General features: G+C 42.2%; 1 protein-coding gene across 1 annotated transcript in view; it reads left to right on the top strand.

The window, feature by feature from the left end:
• The window catches only part of DLEC1 (DLEC1 cilia and flagella associated protein), an 83,049-nt gene that overhangs the window by 39,690 nt on the left and 24,035 nt on the right, over positions 1 to 19,324 (top strand). Inside the window, exons 16-26 of the mRNA XM_029283424.1 lie at positions 271 to 442; positions 2,878 to 2,986; positions 3,672 to 3,787; positions 6,774 to 6,932; positions 8,169 to 8,308; positions 9,804 to 9,954; positions 10,047 to 10,157; positions 13,646 to 13,764; positions 15,874 to 16,056; positions 18,634 to 18,695; positions 18,865 to 19,016. Coding sequence (XP_029139257.1) covers positions 271 to 442; positions 2,878 to 2,986; positions 3,672 to 3,787; positions 6,774 to 6,932; positions 8,169 to 8,308; positions 9,804 to 9,954; positions 10,047 to 10,157; positions 13,646 to 13,764; positions 15,874 to 16,056; positions 18,634 to 18,695; positions 18,865 to 19,016 — 1,474 coding nt within the window. The remainder of the gene's footprint in view (positions 1 to 270; positions 443 to 2,877; positions 2,987 to 3,671; positions 3,788 to 6,773; positions 6,933 to 8,168; positions 8,309 to 9,803; positions 9,955 to 10,046; positions 10,158 to 13,645; positions 13,765 to 15,873; positions 16,057 to 18,633; positions 18,696 to 18,864; positions 19,017 to 19,324) is intronic.

The raw sequence follows: 19,324 nt of genomic DNA, 5'->3' as shown, positions 1-19,324 counted from the left end.
TTCTTGTTTATTTTTGTTTGGGTACATAGACACAGCTTTGTGTTTCTATGAAAGTTTTCTTATATTCCTCCCTCTTTCCATTTTGGTATACACGATAGCAATAAAAACAAACCGAGAAAGTTCTTATTTGGGGTGTATCTTTTTTAAAGGTTGTTAGTACTTCCGTGAAACTACCATCATGCAAGTCCAGTTTCTATTAAAGGAAAAATTTGTCCTGTTGATGCTGGGATATCTTGCCAAGAGCCATTTTAAGCTTATTTTTTTATGCAGTATCCACAATTCAGAGTATTATGAAAACGGAGAACGGCGAAAGGAAGATGTGATTGTCTTAGAAATTGACAGCAAAGGCTCCACGGAACCATTTCAGATCTTGTTAAATCCTTCTGCTATGATCATCCCAGGAGAAAACTACATTGGTGTGAATATTAGGAGAACATTTGAGGTAAATTTTCTTCTGCCTCCATGCCCAGTTTGGGGATTGAGTGTATCACTTCATCTGTAAAAGAATGCTCCCTCTATATTACAGATAATCCTTGGCTTACGACCACAATGGAACCCGACATTTCTGTTGCTAAGCGGGACATTTGTTGAGTGAATTTTGTCCCGCTTTATGACCTTTCTGCCACATTTGTTAAATGAAACACTGCAGTTGTTAATTTAGTGACATGGTTGTTAAGCGAATCTGGCTTCCCCATTGACTTTGCTTGGCAGAAGGTCCCAAAAAGTGATCCCATGACTCCGGGACACTGCAACCGTCATAAATATGAGTCATTTGCCAAGCATCTGAATTTTGATCACATGACTATGGGATGCCTCAACGGTCGTAAGTGTGAAAAGCAATCCTAAGTCACTTTTGTCAGTGCTGTTGTAACTTTGAACGGTCACTAAACACACTGTTGTAAGTTGAGGAAAAAATATTGGGAAACCTTTAAACCTGATAGATAATTTGACGATTGCCCGAGTTTGCTTTTTCTTTTCCTTCTGTATTTCTCACTTACATTACAATCCTGCATCAATTAAATTAAATTCATGTTATCAATTTAAGTTATGGAGATCTAATCTTAGTTCGACACAAAGATTTCTTGGTTGCAAGATTGATTATAGGTGATGCCCAGGCTGAGCACGAGGGTAGACTCTTATTTAGTGCCAATTTGCCCTGACAAGATCAGATGCTTGGGCACAGATAGAATGGAATAAACTCATAGCGCTTTTGAACTCTATCCCGAGTCCCGATTTCTTAAGGCCGGACAATTACTTATATCAGAGGTCCCCAACCTATGGGCTGCAGCCCACTACCTGGGCCTTGGCCTTTTGGCCACCAGGCCGTGTGAGTAGCTAGGCAATGCATGTGCGCGTGTGTGCATGCTCACCCTCCCTCATGCCACCATTGCCGCGAGTGTTGTGCAGGTGGCAGCAGTGCCGCTACTATTGTGTGGGTGGTGGCATTGCCACAAAGCTTGTGCGGGCTGTGGCAGTGCCACAAGCGGCAGGCAGGCTGCAGCGCAAGCCTTGCACAGGGCATCGGCGTGACCCTCGCATCAGTGGCGGCATCACTGTGGACCTCGGAGGGGCGTGATCCTCGCATCGCCTTGGCATCACAAGCCTCACACAGGCACTGGCATCGCTGAGAGCCTTGCGTGCGTGCTCACAGCCCCGTTTGCGTGGTGAGCATGTTCGTGGCCTATTTGAATGCACACACGCACGTGTGGCCACATTTGCGTTTCTGCATGCATGCGTAAGGCACCTACCCCTCCCTCTCCCTCTGGGCTGCCAACCCAGAAAGGTTGGAGACCCCTGGCTTATATCACATCTAAGGAATGGCTTTTTGAATAGTTATTATTCTCTATAAGTAATTTATTGCTGTTTATTTCTTCTTTGTTCATATCTTCCTGATCTCTCCTTTAATTGAGAGTACTTCTATACTGTCATCTGTATAAGCTTACCTCAGGGTAATACAGGTAGTCCTTGACTTACAACAATTTGTTTAGTGACTATTCAAAGTTACAACAGTACTGAAAAATGTGACTTATGGTTGTTTTTTACAGTTAACAACTTTTGCAGCATCCCCAGGGTCAAAATTTAGGTGCTTGGCAGCTGGTTCATATTTATGACGGTCGCAGTGCCCCAGGGTCACATGATCCCCTTTTGCGACCTTCCTACAAGCAAAGTCAATGGGGAAGCCAGATTCACTTAACAACCATGTGACTCACTTAACCAGTGCAGCAATTCCCTTAACAACTTTGGCAAGAAAGATCGCAAAATGAGGCAAAACTCACTTTTAACAAATGTCTCACTTAACAACATAAATTTTGGGCTCAGTTGTGGTCGTAAGTCAAGAGCTGCCTGTACTCCATATCTAATATAGTGGAATATAGACCACAACAGCTTGTACAAAATATTTATTTGTTGTTAGGGCTGCTGGAAAATATGTTTTACATACAGGTAGTCCTCGACTTGATTTAGCGATTGTTTGAAGTTATAATGGCTTTTGAAAAATGAACTTATTCTTGGCCTTTGTACTTACAACCACCGTAACATCTGCATGGTCATGTGATCAAAATTTTGGTGCTTGGCAACCAATGTGTATTTACGATGGTTGCATGTGATCCCCTTTTGCGATCTTCCCAAAGAAAAGCAGACTCAGTGGGGAAAGCTGGATTCAGTTAATGACTGCATGATTCACTTAACAGCTGCAATTATTCATTTAACAACCACGGCAACAAAGGTGATAAAAAGTGACTCACTTAACAACCGTCTTGCTTAGCAATGGAAATTCTGGTCCTAAACTCAAGTACTACTTGTGTTTCAATTAAGTGAAAACGAAGACTTTTATCCTGTATGAGGGGATTAATTGCTCCTTCGTTTCTGGAATTGTAGATGCTTAACAATAGCAACTCTGCCATCACATTTGGATGGGGGAAAATCTTTGACTGCGACATAGTGGAAGTTGAACCTTCATTTGGAACGCTAGGTAAAATATCTTTTTATTGTTGGCTGTAATAAAATTAAAATAAGGAAACTTGGAAAGATCACACATGGAATACGGCATCCAGTTTTGGTCGCCATGATATAAAAAAGATGTTGAGGCTCTAGAAAAAGTGCAGAGAAGAGCAACAAAGTTGATTAGGGGCCTGAAGGATAAAACATAGGAAGAATGGTTGTAGGAATTGGGTATGTCTACTTTAATGAAAAGAAGGGCCAGGGGTGATATGGTAGCAGTGTTTCGAAGGGCTGCCCCAAAGAAGAGGGAGTCAACCTATTCTCCAAAGCAGCTGAAGACAGGATGAGAAGCAACGGATGGAAACCAATCAAGGAGAGAAGCAACCTAGAACTAAGGAGAAACTTCCTGACATTGAGAGCAATTAACCAGTGGAACAACCTGCCTCCAGAACTGGAGGTTTTTAAGAAGAGCTTGAACAACTGTTTTCTGTAGAAAGGTATAAGGTTTTCTGCCTGAGCAGGAGGCAGGCGGCGGCGGGGGGAACTAGATGACCTCCAAGGTCCCTTCCAACTCTTGTTATTCTGTTATTTTCTGTTAAATAGTCAAGGGGCGTCGTGGGGTATTGATTTTATTTCGGGGAAAATTGTTGGCTTTTATAAAAATCCATTTTTTATTTTTATTTTGCAGATAAGAGTAACAGATTTGTCTTTTCTAGATGCAGGCGGAAGTCGTGAGTTTGAGTTTGTGATCACGGGAGGGAAACCGGGCCATTCCTGTCACAAGCTACAGTGTGAAATCACTCACTCAGAGGAGCCTGTCGCTTTGTACGTTGAGGCTGACTTTAAGGTAGGAATGTCTTCCCCAGCTTTCGCCTCAGGTGAATTTTCACAGCGTCATTGTTCTGGCTCATACAGCTCTATGTAACCCTAACTAGAGAGCATGTATCTGTATGTTAGAATATCTGGCATTTACTGAGTTAAGTGCTGTTTCCTTAAGAGATGGATTATGGGAAATGTAGTTTAGTTAGTCAGTCATCCCATGTTAACAGGTCAGTAGTAGGAGGAGCCTCTGAACTCTTCTCAGGACATACTGGCTACGTGCCCAGTTTGGAAGGCCTTTGTTTCATCCAGCCTCATGTCTCCTAGCCACACGGCTTGGAGGTCCTATGCCAACATGTGATGCTTATGCAGAAGAAGAGGGGAAAATCCATCATCAATTTACCTGTGGAACAGTGGTTCTCAACCTTTTTAATGCCGCGACCCCAACCGGTGATAAGTCGAGGACTAAACCGGTCGTAAGTCAAGGACTAAACTGGTCGTAAGTCAAGGACTAAACCGGTCGTAAGTCGAGGACTAAACCCAACCGGTCGTAAGTCGAGGACTTTCCCTGCCCGCGAGCGCCGCGCATGCGTGATTCCGCCCCCTGCGCTGGCCAAGGCGTAGCTGGCAAGCGGCAGAGACGGAGCAGGCTGACCACCAGCTGGCCCAGCCCAAGGGAGGTAAGGCACCCGCCGGAAAAGGGGAAAAAAATGGCGGACAAAAAAAATGGCGGACAGCCTTGCTTGGCAACCCCCGTGAAATGGTCAATCGACCCCAAATGGGGTCCCGACCCACAGGTTGAGAACCACTGCTGTGGAATGAACCAATATTGCTGAAATATACTTTGGACGTATCTCTACAATAACTGTAAGTCATTGTTTAGGATTCCCAGAATAAAGCGATATTTTTCTGTTTATTCCTCTGAGTTATCTATCTGTCCTGAATTGGACCAAAAGCAATCTGTTCTGTCTGGGGCAGCATAGTCATCCCAATGGTTATCTTGACTATAAATTCTGAGAGTTGTCATCACGCATTTTCAGGCCAGCGGGAATGGATTAGTTATACACTTGTAAGAATACCAGGTTTAAATATATGAGATGTCTTATTATTGTGCTGATATCGAGAAGGGAGAAAAAAAACGAGGGAACAGAATTGAGAGGCTGCCATTCTTGTATCCTTCAACCTTGTTAACGTCTGGCTATTTCAGAAGGCTTCAGAGATTGAGTATTTATGGTCCTGATGGATGATTGGTTTGATGTTAGTGGATAGTGTTTAGGAACAATTTGTCCTGGAGGAAAATCTATCCACTGTACCTGGTTACAGGAGTTGATAACCCTATAACTAAAGCAGAATACCAACATATAGCCCAAACCTGAAAGGATGAACTCAGGAAAGCTAAGGCCCAGAATGAGGTAAGACTTGCAACAAAATATCAAAGATAATAAAAAAGTTTATTTCAAAATATAAGAAAAAAAGAAAGAAATGGAGGTAATGACAGATTTTATCTTCCTGGGCTCCAAGATCACCTCAGATGGGGACTGCAGCCAAGAAATTAAAAGACGCTTGCTCCTGGGGAGGAAAGCTATGGCAAATCTAGACAGCATACTAAATAAGCAGAGACATCACCCTGCCAACAAAAGTGCGTAGAGTCAAGGCCATGGTTTTCCCAGTTGCAGTGTACGGCTGTGAAAGTTGGACCATAAGAAAGGCTGAGCGCCAAAGAATGGAGGCCTTTGAACTCTGGTGCTGGAGAAGACTCCTGCGAGTCCCCTGGACTGCAAGGCGATCCAACCGGTCAGTCCTAGAGGAGATCAACCCTGACTGCTCTTTAGAAGGCCAGATCCTGAAGTTGAAACTCAAGTACTTTGGCCACCTAATGAGAAGGAAGGACTCACTGGAGAAGAGCCTGATGCTGGGAAAGATGGAGGGCAATAGAAGAAGGGGATGACAGAGAATGAGGTGGCTGGATGGAGTCACTGAAGCAGGAGGCGGGAACTTAAATGGACTCCAGAAGAAGGTAGAGGACAGGAAGGCCTGGAGGAACGTTGTCCATGGGGTCGCGATGGGTCGGACACAACTTCGCAACTAACAACAACAAAGAAAAAAAATAAATGAAATAATCGGTCCACTAATGGGAAATGATGACAAAGAAATAACAGGCAGTTCTTTGCATCGATCTTCATGCAAAAAGAAACTACAGACCAACCTGCCTAAAACATAACTGTAAAAGACAGACTAGAAATAAAAATTAAAATAAGCAAGAAAATAGTCAGAGAACACCTATCCGACCTTGACAAATATAAATCACCGGGACCTGATGGATTACATCCCAGAGTTCTGAAGGAGCTGGAAGATGTCATCTCAGAACCATTGCACCATATCTTTCAAAGATCCTGGAGCACTGGGGAAGTACCTGAGGATTGGAAAAAGGCAGCAACTTGATACTAGTACATAATCTGTTTTAGGATATTTGCCCTGGAATTGCATTTTTAGAGTTTATGTTTATTTTTATCTTTACCTGCATTGGTACTGTATTACTGTTGCTCTTTATGTATATAGCTTAGAACCTTTTAGATCAAAGCAAAATGTAGAAACCATGTGCCCCTTCTGGTTCACAATACTGGAAAGTAGATTGCGTTGTCTTAAACCTAAAGCTAAACCTAAACCTAAACGGATTCTGCAGTTCTCTATGCAGTCCTCTCCAAGAATGGTCTGCTTTTCTGGCCAGCTTCCAAGTCCTGTGGCATGCCAAGAAATGGAGGGTAAGGTAAAACTCTGGGACAGAATTGTCCTCAAGATTTGTTCCAAAAAAATTCAAGATGACAGTTACACATATGAAAAAACGGTCAGAGCTTTGGTTGTGCCATCGTGGCCACCCTCTTGACTTTTTTTGACCATACCCTGCAGACAGCCCTGAGAGAAATCGTATACTTCACACAAAAAAAGAAAGAAATGTCAATAATAATAATAATAAAAAGTTTCTTTCAACATGTAATTGACCTACTTTTCCCTAGGGGCCTCTTCTTTCCATTGACGTGATATCCATCGATATGGGTTTGATTAAACTGGGAGAAAAAGTGACGCGTGTTTTGGAAATAGAAAACTTAAGTCAGCTGCCAGGAAAATGGAAAATGCAGGAAAGACTTAGCTGCATAGCAGAAAGGGCCGAGGAGGTAATGTTGCTCATTTCCCTAAATCTGTGGTCTGTTTTACTGACCAATCAGTTGCCAGATCACAGCCAAGAGATTCCCCACTACCTTTTCCTTCTCCAGTGTCATTTGGATACCCTATGGCTGGACACGGGTTTAAGTTGGAAAGCTCTGTAATGCAGAAGACTAGTCAAAATTTCCTCAACCTGATATAGGTAGTCCTCGACTTACAACAATTCATTTATTATTACTATTATTACTATTACTACTACTACTACTACTACTACTACTACTACTATTATTATTATTATTATTATTATTATTATTATTATTATTATTATTATTATTATTATTATTATTATTATTATTATTATTATTATTATTATTATTACAACTGGAACACCACTTGAACACCATTGGCATTGACAAATTCGCTATTAGTCAATTGCAAAAGGCGGCCTTACTAGGAACTGCTTCCATCCTGCGAGGATATCTGTAATACCATCAAACATCCACATCTGCCTATCCCAGGTCCTGGGTAAGGACTCGATAGGTAAACAAAATGCCAAATCCAGTCTGAACGTCTGGCTGACTGTGCGATGATCCATAATAATAATAATAATAATAATAATAATAATAATAATAATAATAATAATAATAATAATAATAATAATAATAATAATAATAATAATAATAATAATAATAATAAAGTTGGAAGGGACCTTGGAGGTCATCGAGTCCAACCCCCTGCTCAGGCAGGAAACCCTACACCATTTCGGACAAATGGCTGTCCAGACTCTTAAAAACTTCCAGTGTTGGAGCATTCACCGCTTCTGGAAAGTGACTTATGACCGTTTTTCACCACTTACCACCTTTGCGACATCCCCATGGTTACACGATCCAAATTCAGACACTTGGCAACTGACTCGTATTTATGACAGTTGCAGCATCTAGGGATCTTGTGATCCCCCTTTGCGACCTTCTGACCAGCCAAGTCAATGGGGGAAGCCACTTAACAGCCGTGTCACCAACTTAGCAAATTGCAGTGATTCACTTATTAACTGTGGCAAGAAAAGTCGTAAAATGCGGCAAAACTCACTTTAAAAATGTCTCCCTTAGCAACAGAAATTTTGGATTCAGTTGTGGCCGTAAGTCGAGGATTACCTGTATTCTGGATTGTTTGAACAGTGTGTCCCATTCATTCCCCACCCAGCCTGGAGGATTCTGGATTACATTAGCACTCAAATTTTCTTTCTGCAGGTTTCGGCCTTCAAAATTCAGCCTTCTAGTGGGGAACTGAATCCTCTGGGTAAATGTCTTGTCTCGGTTTCGTTTACTTCGTATACATGTCATCATCTCCAAACTGTATTAGAGATGGACGTGGAAAATGGAGTTGGAAGGTAAAGATGGGAAAAAGGAAGAGAAGCCATTCCAATTTCTAGGAATTGAATTTCCCCAGAAAATACAGTTGATCAAAATCTTTGAGCCGCTCTAGAGAAAGTAGGGGCAAAGTTAGCTACCACGTTGAAAGCGCGTTAATAAAATAAGTGTTCCATTTATTAAATACTATACAATCCATCAGAATAGAGCTGAAGGACCTTGGAGGTCTTCTAGTCTAGTCCAACCCCCTGTTGAATATATTGTATTCTTCTGATTGTATCAGATATGGGAATTGTATTATGCATCTATTTTATTTTATTTATAGGCCACCAGATTCCCAAATGACTCTGGGTGGCTTATAAGCAAAAAACAACTTATTAAAATAAAATAGAAAACAGTGAAAGAGTAGCAAATGCCAGAAAACAGGAACAAAACTATTTATTTATTTATGTAGTCTTTATTTTATTCCCAACTTGCCAGAATTGTAATTTGTTAGGGCATTTTGTTTGGCATTAATTGGTGATGTCACTAAATGTTTAGGAATATTCTCTCCACTGAATGAAATAAATGGTCAATAGCAAAAGTTGGTCAATCAAGTCACCTGACCTAGAAAGTCACTAACCTTTTGGGCAAGAGACACCCAATGAATAACCCAGCTGAGAGTTGCTTTGAACCACGAGATGAACGGTGAATGAATGAATGAGTGAATGAGTGAATGAATGAATGAATGAATGAATGAATGAAAAGGCTGAAGAGACAGGAAACAAAAGAAAGAGGGTTGAAAAAGAAAGCAGACCAAATGCTGAATCGATAAGTAGGAATTTAGAGAAACGTAGATAAAAGATGGGGAAAAAGGGCAGAGAAAGCAACAAAATAATGAAAGGAGGATTATATATATATATAGGTAGTCCTCAATTTACAAGAGTTTATTTAATGACCGTTCAAAGTTACAGCGGCACAGAAAAAAAGTGATCTATGACCATTTTTCACACTTACGACTGTTGCAGCATCCCCATGGTCACGTGATTTACATTTGGATGCTTGACAACTGGTTCACATTTACGATGTTTGCAGTGTCCCGGGGGTTCCCCTTTTGCAACCTTCTGACAAGCAAAATCAACAGGGGAAGCCAGATTCACTTAACATCCGTGTTACTAATTTAACAATTGCAGTGATTCACTTAAAAAATGTGGCAAGGAAAATCATAAATTGGGGCAAAACTCACTTAACAATTTTTTCACTTAGCAACATAGATTCTGGGCTCAGTTGTGGGTCGTAAGTCGAGGGCTACCTGTATATTCAGCCTGTAACCCTTCCTGAAAGCCCTTGGTTTGTCCTGGGTCAGAATTTGTCCACTTGAAGATGTGAGAACTTCAACTCCCAGAATTTCCCAGCTAGCTATGCAGAGGTTCACACATCAAGTGGCCAGGATTCAGACACATTGGATCTGGTCCTCTCAACCCGAGGCTGGTAGCCCAACATTGATGATGATTGAGCACTCAACTCTCTTTCCAGCCACATCCCTGTATCTGTGGAGGTGCAGGTGCCCCAGGTGTGTCTGCTGCCGAGTCACTTACACTTCAAACTTGCCACTGGGATCCCCGCAGAGGCAACAGTCCACCTTTTCAACCAGACGTTGCTCCCCACACCCTTTAAATGGGGAGAGGTAAGTGGGTGGGTCGTGGTGTTCACAGCCAATCTGGAGGATCCCTCCTTGGCCTCCTGTTACATGATCTGCCATCTTGATTTTCTCAACAGCTGCTTGGAAGTCAGGGGTCTTCGTGTCTGCTGAGCGTCTCCCCAGAAAATGGAGTTTTGGGCCCAAATGAGAAGAAGGAGTTCTGTGTGGTGATGACGTATAATAAGAAGGTTAATTTTCTTGGAAATAATTGCCTCTCAACATGCAGAGGTGCTTCACATTTGCTGTTTCAGTCTTTTCCAGCCAGCCCACTTCTCTTTCACACTGGCTGGACGTGCTGCACCTGCCTGTGTTTCTAAACTTCTTTTTGTATTTTATTATTCTGTTTAAATTCTCGTATTTTATTTTACAGGGTTGATAGAGTATTGCAGATAAGGTGGGAGGTTGGAGAAAAGATTTGCATCCCACTTTTATTATTTACGTATAACTCAAGGCAGCAAAGATATAATAATAATAATAATAATAATAATAATAATAATAATAATAATAATAATAATAATAATAATAATAATAATAATAAAGTTGGAAGGGACCTTGGAGGTCATCTAGTCCAACCCCCTGCTCAGGCAGGAAACCCTATACCATTTTGGACAAATGGCTGTCCAGTCTCTTCTTAAAAACTTCCAGTGTTGGAGCATTCACCGCTTCTGGAGGCAGGTTGTTCCACTGGTTAATTGTTCTCACTGTCAGGAAGTTTCTCCTTAGTTCTAGGTTGCTTCTCTCCTTGGTTAGTTTCCACCCGTTGCTCCTTGTCCTGCCTTCAGGCGCTCTGGAGAATAGCACACTTCCCTCCTTCTATTTTCCCCACAACAACTTGTGAAGTGAGTCGGGCTAAAAGGGACTGGCCCACAGTCACGCCATGGCGTAACTAGAACTCGGGGTCTCCTGCTTTCCAGTCTTAAGCACTATTATCAAACTGGCTCTCAGAAATACATTAATACGTATCTTCTGTCTTTGTGGCAAAATTGCTTCTAAAATGGTTCCCTTCATGTTATAGCTAACAAAGGTGATGAGAGATTGCGGTTGAAATCATGGCTTGTGGGTGAGCAGTCTGTTGACGTGGGAAGATCTACTCTAGAAACAGGGAAGACTCTGCTAAGCTAGATAAACTCTGGGTCCTGCCCCCAAGTTTATTTTGCATTTTTCAGGATACTGTTAATTACACTTTTAAAAAATTAATGGAAACATATTGACTTACGGATTAGACTTTAACAGGTAGTCCTCAATTTACGACCATAATTCGAGCCCAAAATTTATGTTGCTAAGTGAGATGTTTGTTAACTGAGTTTTGTCCCATTTTATGACTTTTCTTGCCACATTCGTTAAGTGAATCACTGCAATTGTTAAGTTAGCAACACGGTTGTTAAGTGAATCTGGTTTCCCCATTGACTTTGCTTATCAGAAGGTTGCAAAAGGGGATCACATAACCCCTGGGACACTGCCACTGTCATAAATATGAACCAGTTGCCAAGCATCTGATTGTAAATCACGTGGCCATGGGAATGCTGCAATGGTCATAAGCATGAAAAATGGTCATGTCACTTTTTGCAGTACTGTTGTAACTTTGAAGGGTCACTAAATGAACGATTGTAAGTTGAGGACTACCTGAAAATCATTAAATATTAACATTAAAATTAAGAAAAAAAATAGCTACAATGGGAACCAGTATGCAACAGGGAGGTCTTCTTTTTAATCCACTAACCAACCACTCCACTATGGATCGCCCCTATTGGGACCCTAGGCCAGGGGTAGGCCACCTTGGCTCTTTTATGACTCGTGGACTTCAACTCCCAGAATTCCTGAGCCAGCCATGCTGAGGGGAAAGGGAGAGGTTTCCATGCTGAGCCATGCTGGCTCAGGAATTCTGGGAGTTGAAGTCCACGAGTCATAAAAGAGCCAAGGTTGCCTATCCCTGGCCTAGGCTAATCAGCAGAGCCAGGTTTTGAGACCCTCCCAAAAGGCCAATAGATTGGGGGCAAATGTTACCTTGAGGGGCATGATGTTCCAGAATTTGGGAGTTATAGCAGAGAAGGCTCTTCTCTTGGACTCCACCAGGCAGAATTCTTTGATAGCAATAGTACTTAGACTTTTATACTGCTTCACAATGCTTTACAGACCTCTCTAAATAGTTTACGGAGTCAGCCTATTGCCTGCAACAATCGGGGTCCTCATTCAGATTCATTCAGGTAGGTAGGTAGGTAGGTAGGTAGGTAGGTAGGTAGGTAGGTAGATAGATAGATAGATAGATAGATAGATAGATAGATAGATAGATAGATAGATAGATAGATAGATAGATAGATAGATAGATAGATCAATAGATTAGATAGATAGATAGATAGATAGATAGATAGATAGATAGATAGATAGATAGATAGATGGTAGATAGGTAGGTAGATAGATAAGTAGGTAGGGAGAGAGAGAGAGAGAGAGAGAGAGAGAGAGAGAGAGAGAGAGAGAGAGAGAGAGAGAGATAGCAATAGCACTTAGACTTGTAACTAGAGAATCCTTTATAGTGCTTTGCAACCCTTTCAAAGCGGTTTACAGAATCAGCCTATTGTCCCCAACAATTTTACTGACCTCGGAAAGATGGAAGGCTGAGTCAACCTTGAGTCCCGTCAGGATCAAACTCCTGGCAGTTGGCAGAGTCTGCCCTGCAATACTGCATTGTAACCTCTGTGCCACCACGGCTCTTCCTGATGAACAGAGTCTGCAGCATGCTGCTCTGCTGGCGCAAGTGGGGCGGACCCATCCCATTGGGGTGAGAAGGTTCCTCAGCTCACAAATGCTTCTGAGTTCCGTGTAGTTTTCTGGGGTGTTCTTAGAAAATGAAAATGGCAAACCCTTAAGAGCCCAAGGCCTTGTTTGAAAAGGCGCACATCTTCCCAGTAAAAGAAACAGGTAAATGGAAATGAGAGACAGTAAACTTGGGAAGGCGAAGGAGGTGCCAAACTTTACCAGGTTGTCTTCTGAGAAGTGGGTGTTGTCAACGCTGCTAATATTGAATATTTTTGCTTTCACAAAATATGCCAGAACTGTCTGGTATTTTTAGAGTTAATGCAGAGGAGAAGGAGGGAGGAGGGAAAAGCCCGGGAAAGGGAAAGGAAGGGAACCTTTGCCCTTCACACTAATTGGAGAACGTAAATCATGACAGCAAAATAGGGAGTGGAAATGCTAGCAAAAATAACTGCTCAGTGGGTGGGGATTTCAGATCTTAGCATTGCCTTTCATCATGCCTGTGCCGACATTTTGTCACATAAATAAGAGACTTTTTTAGGATAAAATGCCTGGAAGTTCTTTGAAATGTTTCATTAGTCGGAACCACGACAGGTGTTTTTTTAGCACTTCCAATATATTTTCAAACGGGGAGAGCTGAGTAGCGGGGGGGGGGGAGCTCTTGGTTTGTGCAAAAACTCAGAGAGATTTTGAGACATGCTCTTCATATTCTGCATGTTTCCTGCCTGAGTAACGGGTTGGACTAGAAGACCTCCAAGGTCCCTTCCAACTCTTGTTGTTTTGTTAACTATGCTGCTTTTGGCCCTAAGGGCCAAGGATTCTCTAGTTAAGCTGGTGAGCTAATTCAGCAGGCTTATCCCTGTCCCTCAATAGTGCTGCGTTCAATATTGTTTGTGCTGAAACCAAGTGCCGTTCTCCTTCTTAGGATAAGCTGAATGACCTAGTCTTGTGCTGTAGCATTGAAGATATGTCAGAGCCACTCTTTCTGGCTATGTCTGGTGAAGTAAAAGAGCTGTGGGTCACCTACTCGGTTCCCTTTGACAGGTAAAGAAAGGAGATATGTTTATAATGAAAAGCGAGTAACGTAATTTATATGAATGATTCGGGTTCCTTTCTGCTTTAATTCCACTTCATTCACTTGCTAAGAATCATTTTGAATTTGATTTTTGCTTCCTATCAACATCTGCTTGGTCACTAGAGTGAGAGACGAAATATGTTACATGGCCTGATCCTGCAGGGTGCTTTTTTTTATATTCTTAGTATGCTCACAGCTTGTGTGAACTTGCATCATTCATATCGGCTGCCATGTAAAACAACACTTTACTCTGTTTCTGCTACAACAGTACAGGTAGTCCTTGGCTTATGACCATAATTGAGCTTGGAATTATGTTTATAAGTCATTCTGCTTATTCAGTGGGTCACCATGTTGACCATACCTGATTTTAAAACCTTTTTTGTGGCGATGATTAAATGAATCACCGTGGCCATAAAGCGAACGTGGCAGTTGTTAAGCCAATCCATTGTGCACAGTTATCAAACACAAGCCACCAGATCCCCATAGGTATAATTCAAGCTAACAACAGTACTTTAAAAAAAAAAGGAGTCCCTATGGATTTTATTCTGTTAGTTGTTGCTGACTCTAAGCCAGTGGTGGTGAACCTATGGCACGCGTGCCAGAGGCGGCACTCAGAACCCTCTCTGTTGGCACATGCAGGTCCATCAGGCCGCCACCGCCGCCCAGAGCTGGAGCCCCGCCCAGCACAAAGGAGACAAAGCGGCCAACTAGCAAACTCGAGTAGAGGTGGTAGAGCAGAGGTCACCAACCATTGTCGATTGGCGGACTGGAAGAAAAGGGAGGGGGAAGCATTTTACATGTGTGCGTGCACGCATGGGGCCGTGAGCATGCACATGCTGCAAATGGGGCAGGGCTAATGCCTGTGTGATACTCACTAGCCCTGCCCCGTTCTTGTGTGGTGCAGTGCCTTGTATCTGCACCCCGCAGCGTGGCGGCGGCCATTTTTTTGCACCTTGCAGCATGGTGGCCCATTTGTGCACCCCTGGTTTTTGTGTGCCAGAGGTGGCACTCAGAGGCGCCTCCCTGCCCCTCCCCCCGAGGGCACCACAATGCTGATGCACCCCTGGCATTTTGCGATAAATAAGTGGGTTTGGGTTGCGGTTTGGGCACTCGGTCTCTAAAAGGTTCGACATCACTGCTCTAAGCTCATCTCCATTTCAATGCTATTGAGCCAGCGCTATCTGAAGACATTTCCGCGGTCACGTGGCCAGCATGATGTCAGCGCTGTTACCTTCCCACCCAAGTGGTACCTATTTATCTACTCGCATTTGAATGCTCTTGAACTGCTAGGTTGGCAGGATCTGGAGCGAGGACAGGAGCTCACCCTGTCGCATGGCGCTCAGATCTCAAACCTAGGTTGCCGACTTTCTAGCCAACATGCCCAGCATCTTAACCCCTGAGCCTCCACACTGCCCAACTACTTTACTATATTCTTCTATAATACAGGAATCTCCCCAGATGGCTTGTCTTCCTTTGGGAATAGATAGATAAGATTCCAAGGTTCTTCCTTGTGGCTATGCAATGATTCCAGGCTACTTCCCTGCTTGAGCTCTCCTACCTGCCTGGCTGGGCATTTCCCAACAACGATGGGTGTTTTTGCCGGGAAGCAGGAAGTAAATGCTCGTTTCCACAAAAATGTTATAAATCATGGCCACGTAACCATATAGATAGAACATTGCAAATGGTCATAAATGTAGGCTGGCTGCCAAGCACCCAAAATGTGATCACTGGTGATTGGAACTTCAAATCTCTGTCTCAGGTATCCTGGGGGCATCCATTGTAGCTTTGAATGGTCCCTAAGCAACCAGTCCTAAGTCGAGGACTGCCTCTAAAGAAATCTTTCATTGTCCTTTGTGGCCTGGCATCTTAATCAGTGGTGGGATTCAAATATGGGAACAACCAGTTCTCTGTGTGGATGCCGCTTCCGGAAGTCCGTTCTTGTCCTGGGCAACAAAAAATTAGCTACCGGTTCTGCGGACCGGCTGAATCCCACCCACTGATCTTAATTGCCCTTTTTCTGGGCAGTCATCTCTAAAAGGACGGTGGCTGACTTAACTTCTGTTCTTATTGTTCTGCAGTGATGAGGAACAAAACTTAACGGATTCAGAAAATCTAAAACTCAGATTTGGCTCTGAGGTGGCCTTGGAGAGTGTGATAAAGCGTCAGTTGATCATTATCAACCATTCCGAATTAGCTGCTCCCTTCACCGTAGAAGTTGATTATTTCAGCAGCCCTCCACAATCTTCTGAGGATCAAGAAGGGTATGTCTTGTTTTGTTCCATTTGCCCTTTGATCGGGAGGGCAAAGCTCTGGTGACTCTGGTTTAGTAGACTTCTCATGGTCCCCAACATTTCCATGCCCTAGAGGAGATCAACCCCGACTGCTCTTTAGAAGGCCAGATCCTGAAGTTGAAACTCAAGTACTTTGGCCACCTAATGAGAAGGAAGGACTCCCTGGAGAAGAGCCTGATGCTGGGAAAGATGGAGGGCAAGAGAAGAAGAAGGGGACGACAGAGAATGAGGTGGCTGGATGGAGTCCCTGAAGCAGTAGGCGTGAGCTTAAATGGACTCCAGAAGATGGCAGAGGACAGGAAGGCCTGGAGGAACGTTGTCCATGGGGTCGCGATGGGTCGGACACGACTTCGAAACTAACAACAACAACAAATAGTTACAAATATTCAATTCCTCAAATCTTTCTAAGCACTTCCTTGGGCATCCGGAGATCGGAATGGGACAACTCACCACAGCCAACTCGCCGCGGGACAATTTAACAATTCAGTTTCATTATTTAAAATAAATAAATAAATAAATTGTTTTTATTTATTTATTTTTCAATTCACGTTTCATTCTGTCCTTCCTTTTGCATCCTTTTCCTTAAAGGATTCTATTCCACCATTTCTTTGATATTAGCGTAAACTCTTGTCCCCTTGGCGAATTGTCCCACCGCACGTTGGCCGTGGCGAATGGTCACGGACCCTCCAGAGACGGGCTTTGAAAAAGTTGACTGTCCTTTCTCTCTAATAAGGAGTTCCTCCCCAGGCAAGATGGAATCTCAAATAAAGGCCCCATTCTGCTAATCGCACCAATGTTTCTTCTTTATAATTTTTTCCAATTGCTGACTCAGTGGGATCTGATCAGATGGGACATAGGGTATGTGAAGAAAGGTGTATTAGCCAGTTCTCATGTCAATAGAAACTGTAGGCTTCTGTCTGTCTGTCTTCAGTGTCTGTCTGTCTGTCTGTCTATCTATATCTAGCTATCATATGTCTGTCTCTATCTGTCTATCTCAGTATCTATCTATCTATCTATCTATCTATCTATCTATCTATCTATCTATCTATCTATCTATCTATCTATCTATCTATCTCTACCTATCATCTATCTATCTATCTATCTATCTATCTATCTATCTATCTATCTATCTATCTATCTATCTATCTATCTATCTATCTATCTCTACCTATCATCTATCTATCTATCTATCTATCTATCTATCTATCTATCTATCTATCTATCTATCTATCTATCTATCTATCTATCATCTATCTATCTATCATCTATCTATGTCTGTCTGTCTACAGTATCTCTCTGTCTGTCTGTCTGTCTGTCTATATATATCATATGTCTGTCTGTCTGTCTATATATATCATATGTCTGTCTATCTCAGTATCTATCTATCTATCTATCTATCTATCATCTATCTATCTATCTATCTATCTATCTATCTATCTATCTATCTATCTATCTATCTATCTATCTATCTATCTATCTATCTATCTATCTCTACCTATCATCCATCTATCTATCTATCTATCTATCTATCTATCTATCTATCTATCTATCTATCTATCTATCTATCTATCTATCTATCTATCTATCTATCATCTATCTATCTATCTATCTATCATCTATCTATGTCTTGTCTGTCTACAGTATCTCTCTGTCTGTCTGTCTGTCTGTCTGTCTATATATATCATATGTCTGTCTGTCTGTCTATATATATCATATGTCTGTCTATCTCAGTATCTATCTATCTATCTATCTATCTATCTATCTATCTATCTATCTATCTATCTATGTCTGTCTGTCTGTCTGTCTGTCTGTCTGCTGTCTAGTCTCTCTCTCTCTGTCTACAGTATTTATCTATCTATCTATCTATCTATCTATCTATCTATCTATCATCTATCTATGTCTGTCTGTCTACAGTATCTCTCTGTCTGTCTGTCTGTCTGTCTGTCTATATATATATATATATATATATCTATATCTATATCTATCTATATATATCTCATGTCTGTCTATCTCAGTATTTATCTATCTATCCATCCATCTATCTATCTATCTATCTATCTATCTATCTATCTATCTATCTATCTATCTATCTATCTATCTATCTATCTATCTATCTATCTATCTATCAATCAATCAATCTATCTATCTATCTATCTATCTATCTATCTATCTATCTATCTATCATCTATCTATCTATGTCTGTCTGTCTGCTGTCTAGTCTCTCTCTCTCTCTCTCTGTCTACAGTATTTATCTATCTATCATCTATCTATCATATGTTTGTCTATCTGTCTCTCTCTCTCTCTCCAATATTTACAAAAGCCATCTTAAGGAAATGGCTTCCTGCTGTGCTTGGTGATGATGGGGATTGTAGTGCTTCCCAGAACCACCACCTTGAAAGGGACATAGTGTCCCTTCGCTAACAGATCAGCATTTCCAGGTGAAGAAGGATCTGCAGTGTTTTAAAGTATATTTTTGAAGCATGCATCACGCCTGCAGATACCAAGGCATCCTTACGAGTTGTCAGAGATTGTGTTTCCTCTGTCTAGGGACACGATGCTGGAGAAAACCAGGCGAATAACACGACCAATCCTAAAGAAGAAGCAGTCGGGTAAGAAAAAAAAAATCTGTTGTGTTTTTGTAGACAGGAAGTTTGTGAGACTGAAGACTTATTTTAATGGGGAAATGCAGCCGGACACTGCCCTGGCCAGTCCCTTTCAGACAATGGGGAGCCCAGCAGCTGCACTGTCACAGCTGTTTTTGTTTTTCCGCTTTTTCAGCCTTCCGAGGGGGCATGCTGTCCCAAGGGAAAGGAGCGGCTTTCCACGTGCATCCGTCGGAGGGGATCCTGGAGGCTTGCCAGAAATTTAATATAGAAATCACAGCCTACAACAATATGTGGGGACATTATAAGGATGTTCTCATCTGTAAGGTAGGCGGCCTGTCTGAGCCAGCAGATGGAATATCGACCTAACATCAGAGCGGTTGATGGCGAAGCCGTGGCACACGTTTCAAAGGGGACACGCCACAATGTTTAGAGCGACACACTAGCGTTCACCAACACTCAATAAGAACATTTCTCCAAAGCATGCCCTTCTTTAGCTTCCAGATCAGTCAGGTATAATAAGGGAGAATATTTTCAAATTTCAAATTCAGAATAGAGCTGGAAGGGACGCTGGAGGTCATTTAGTCCAACCCCTTGCTCAGGCAGGAAACCCTATACCATTTCCGACAAATGGC

Source organism: Protobothrops mucrosquamatus, unplaced genomic scaffold (genome assembly GCF_001527695.2).
Source record: "Protobothrops mucrosquamatus isolate PMUCROS unplaced genomic scaffold, P.Mucros_1.0 scaffold81, whole genome shotgun sequence".
Lineage (NCBI taxonomy): Eukaryota > Metazoa > Chordata > Lepidosauria > Squamata > Viperidae > Protobothrops > Protobothrops mucrosquamatus.
Note: the sequence above shows the minus strand (reverse complement) of the source record. Positions and strands in the feature narration are given on the sequence as shown.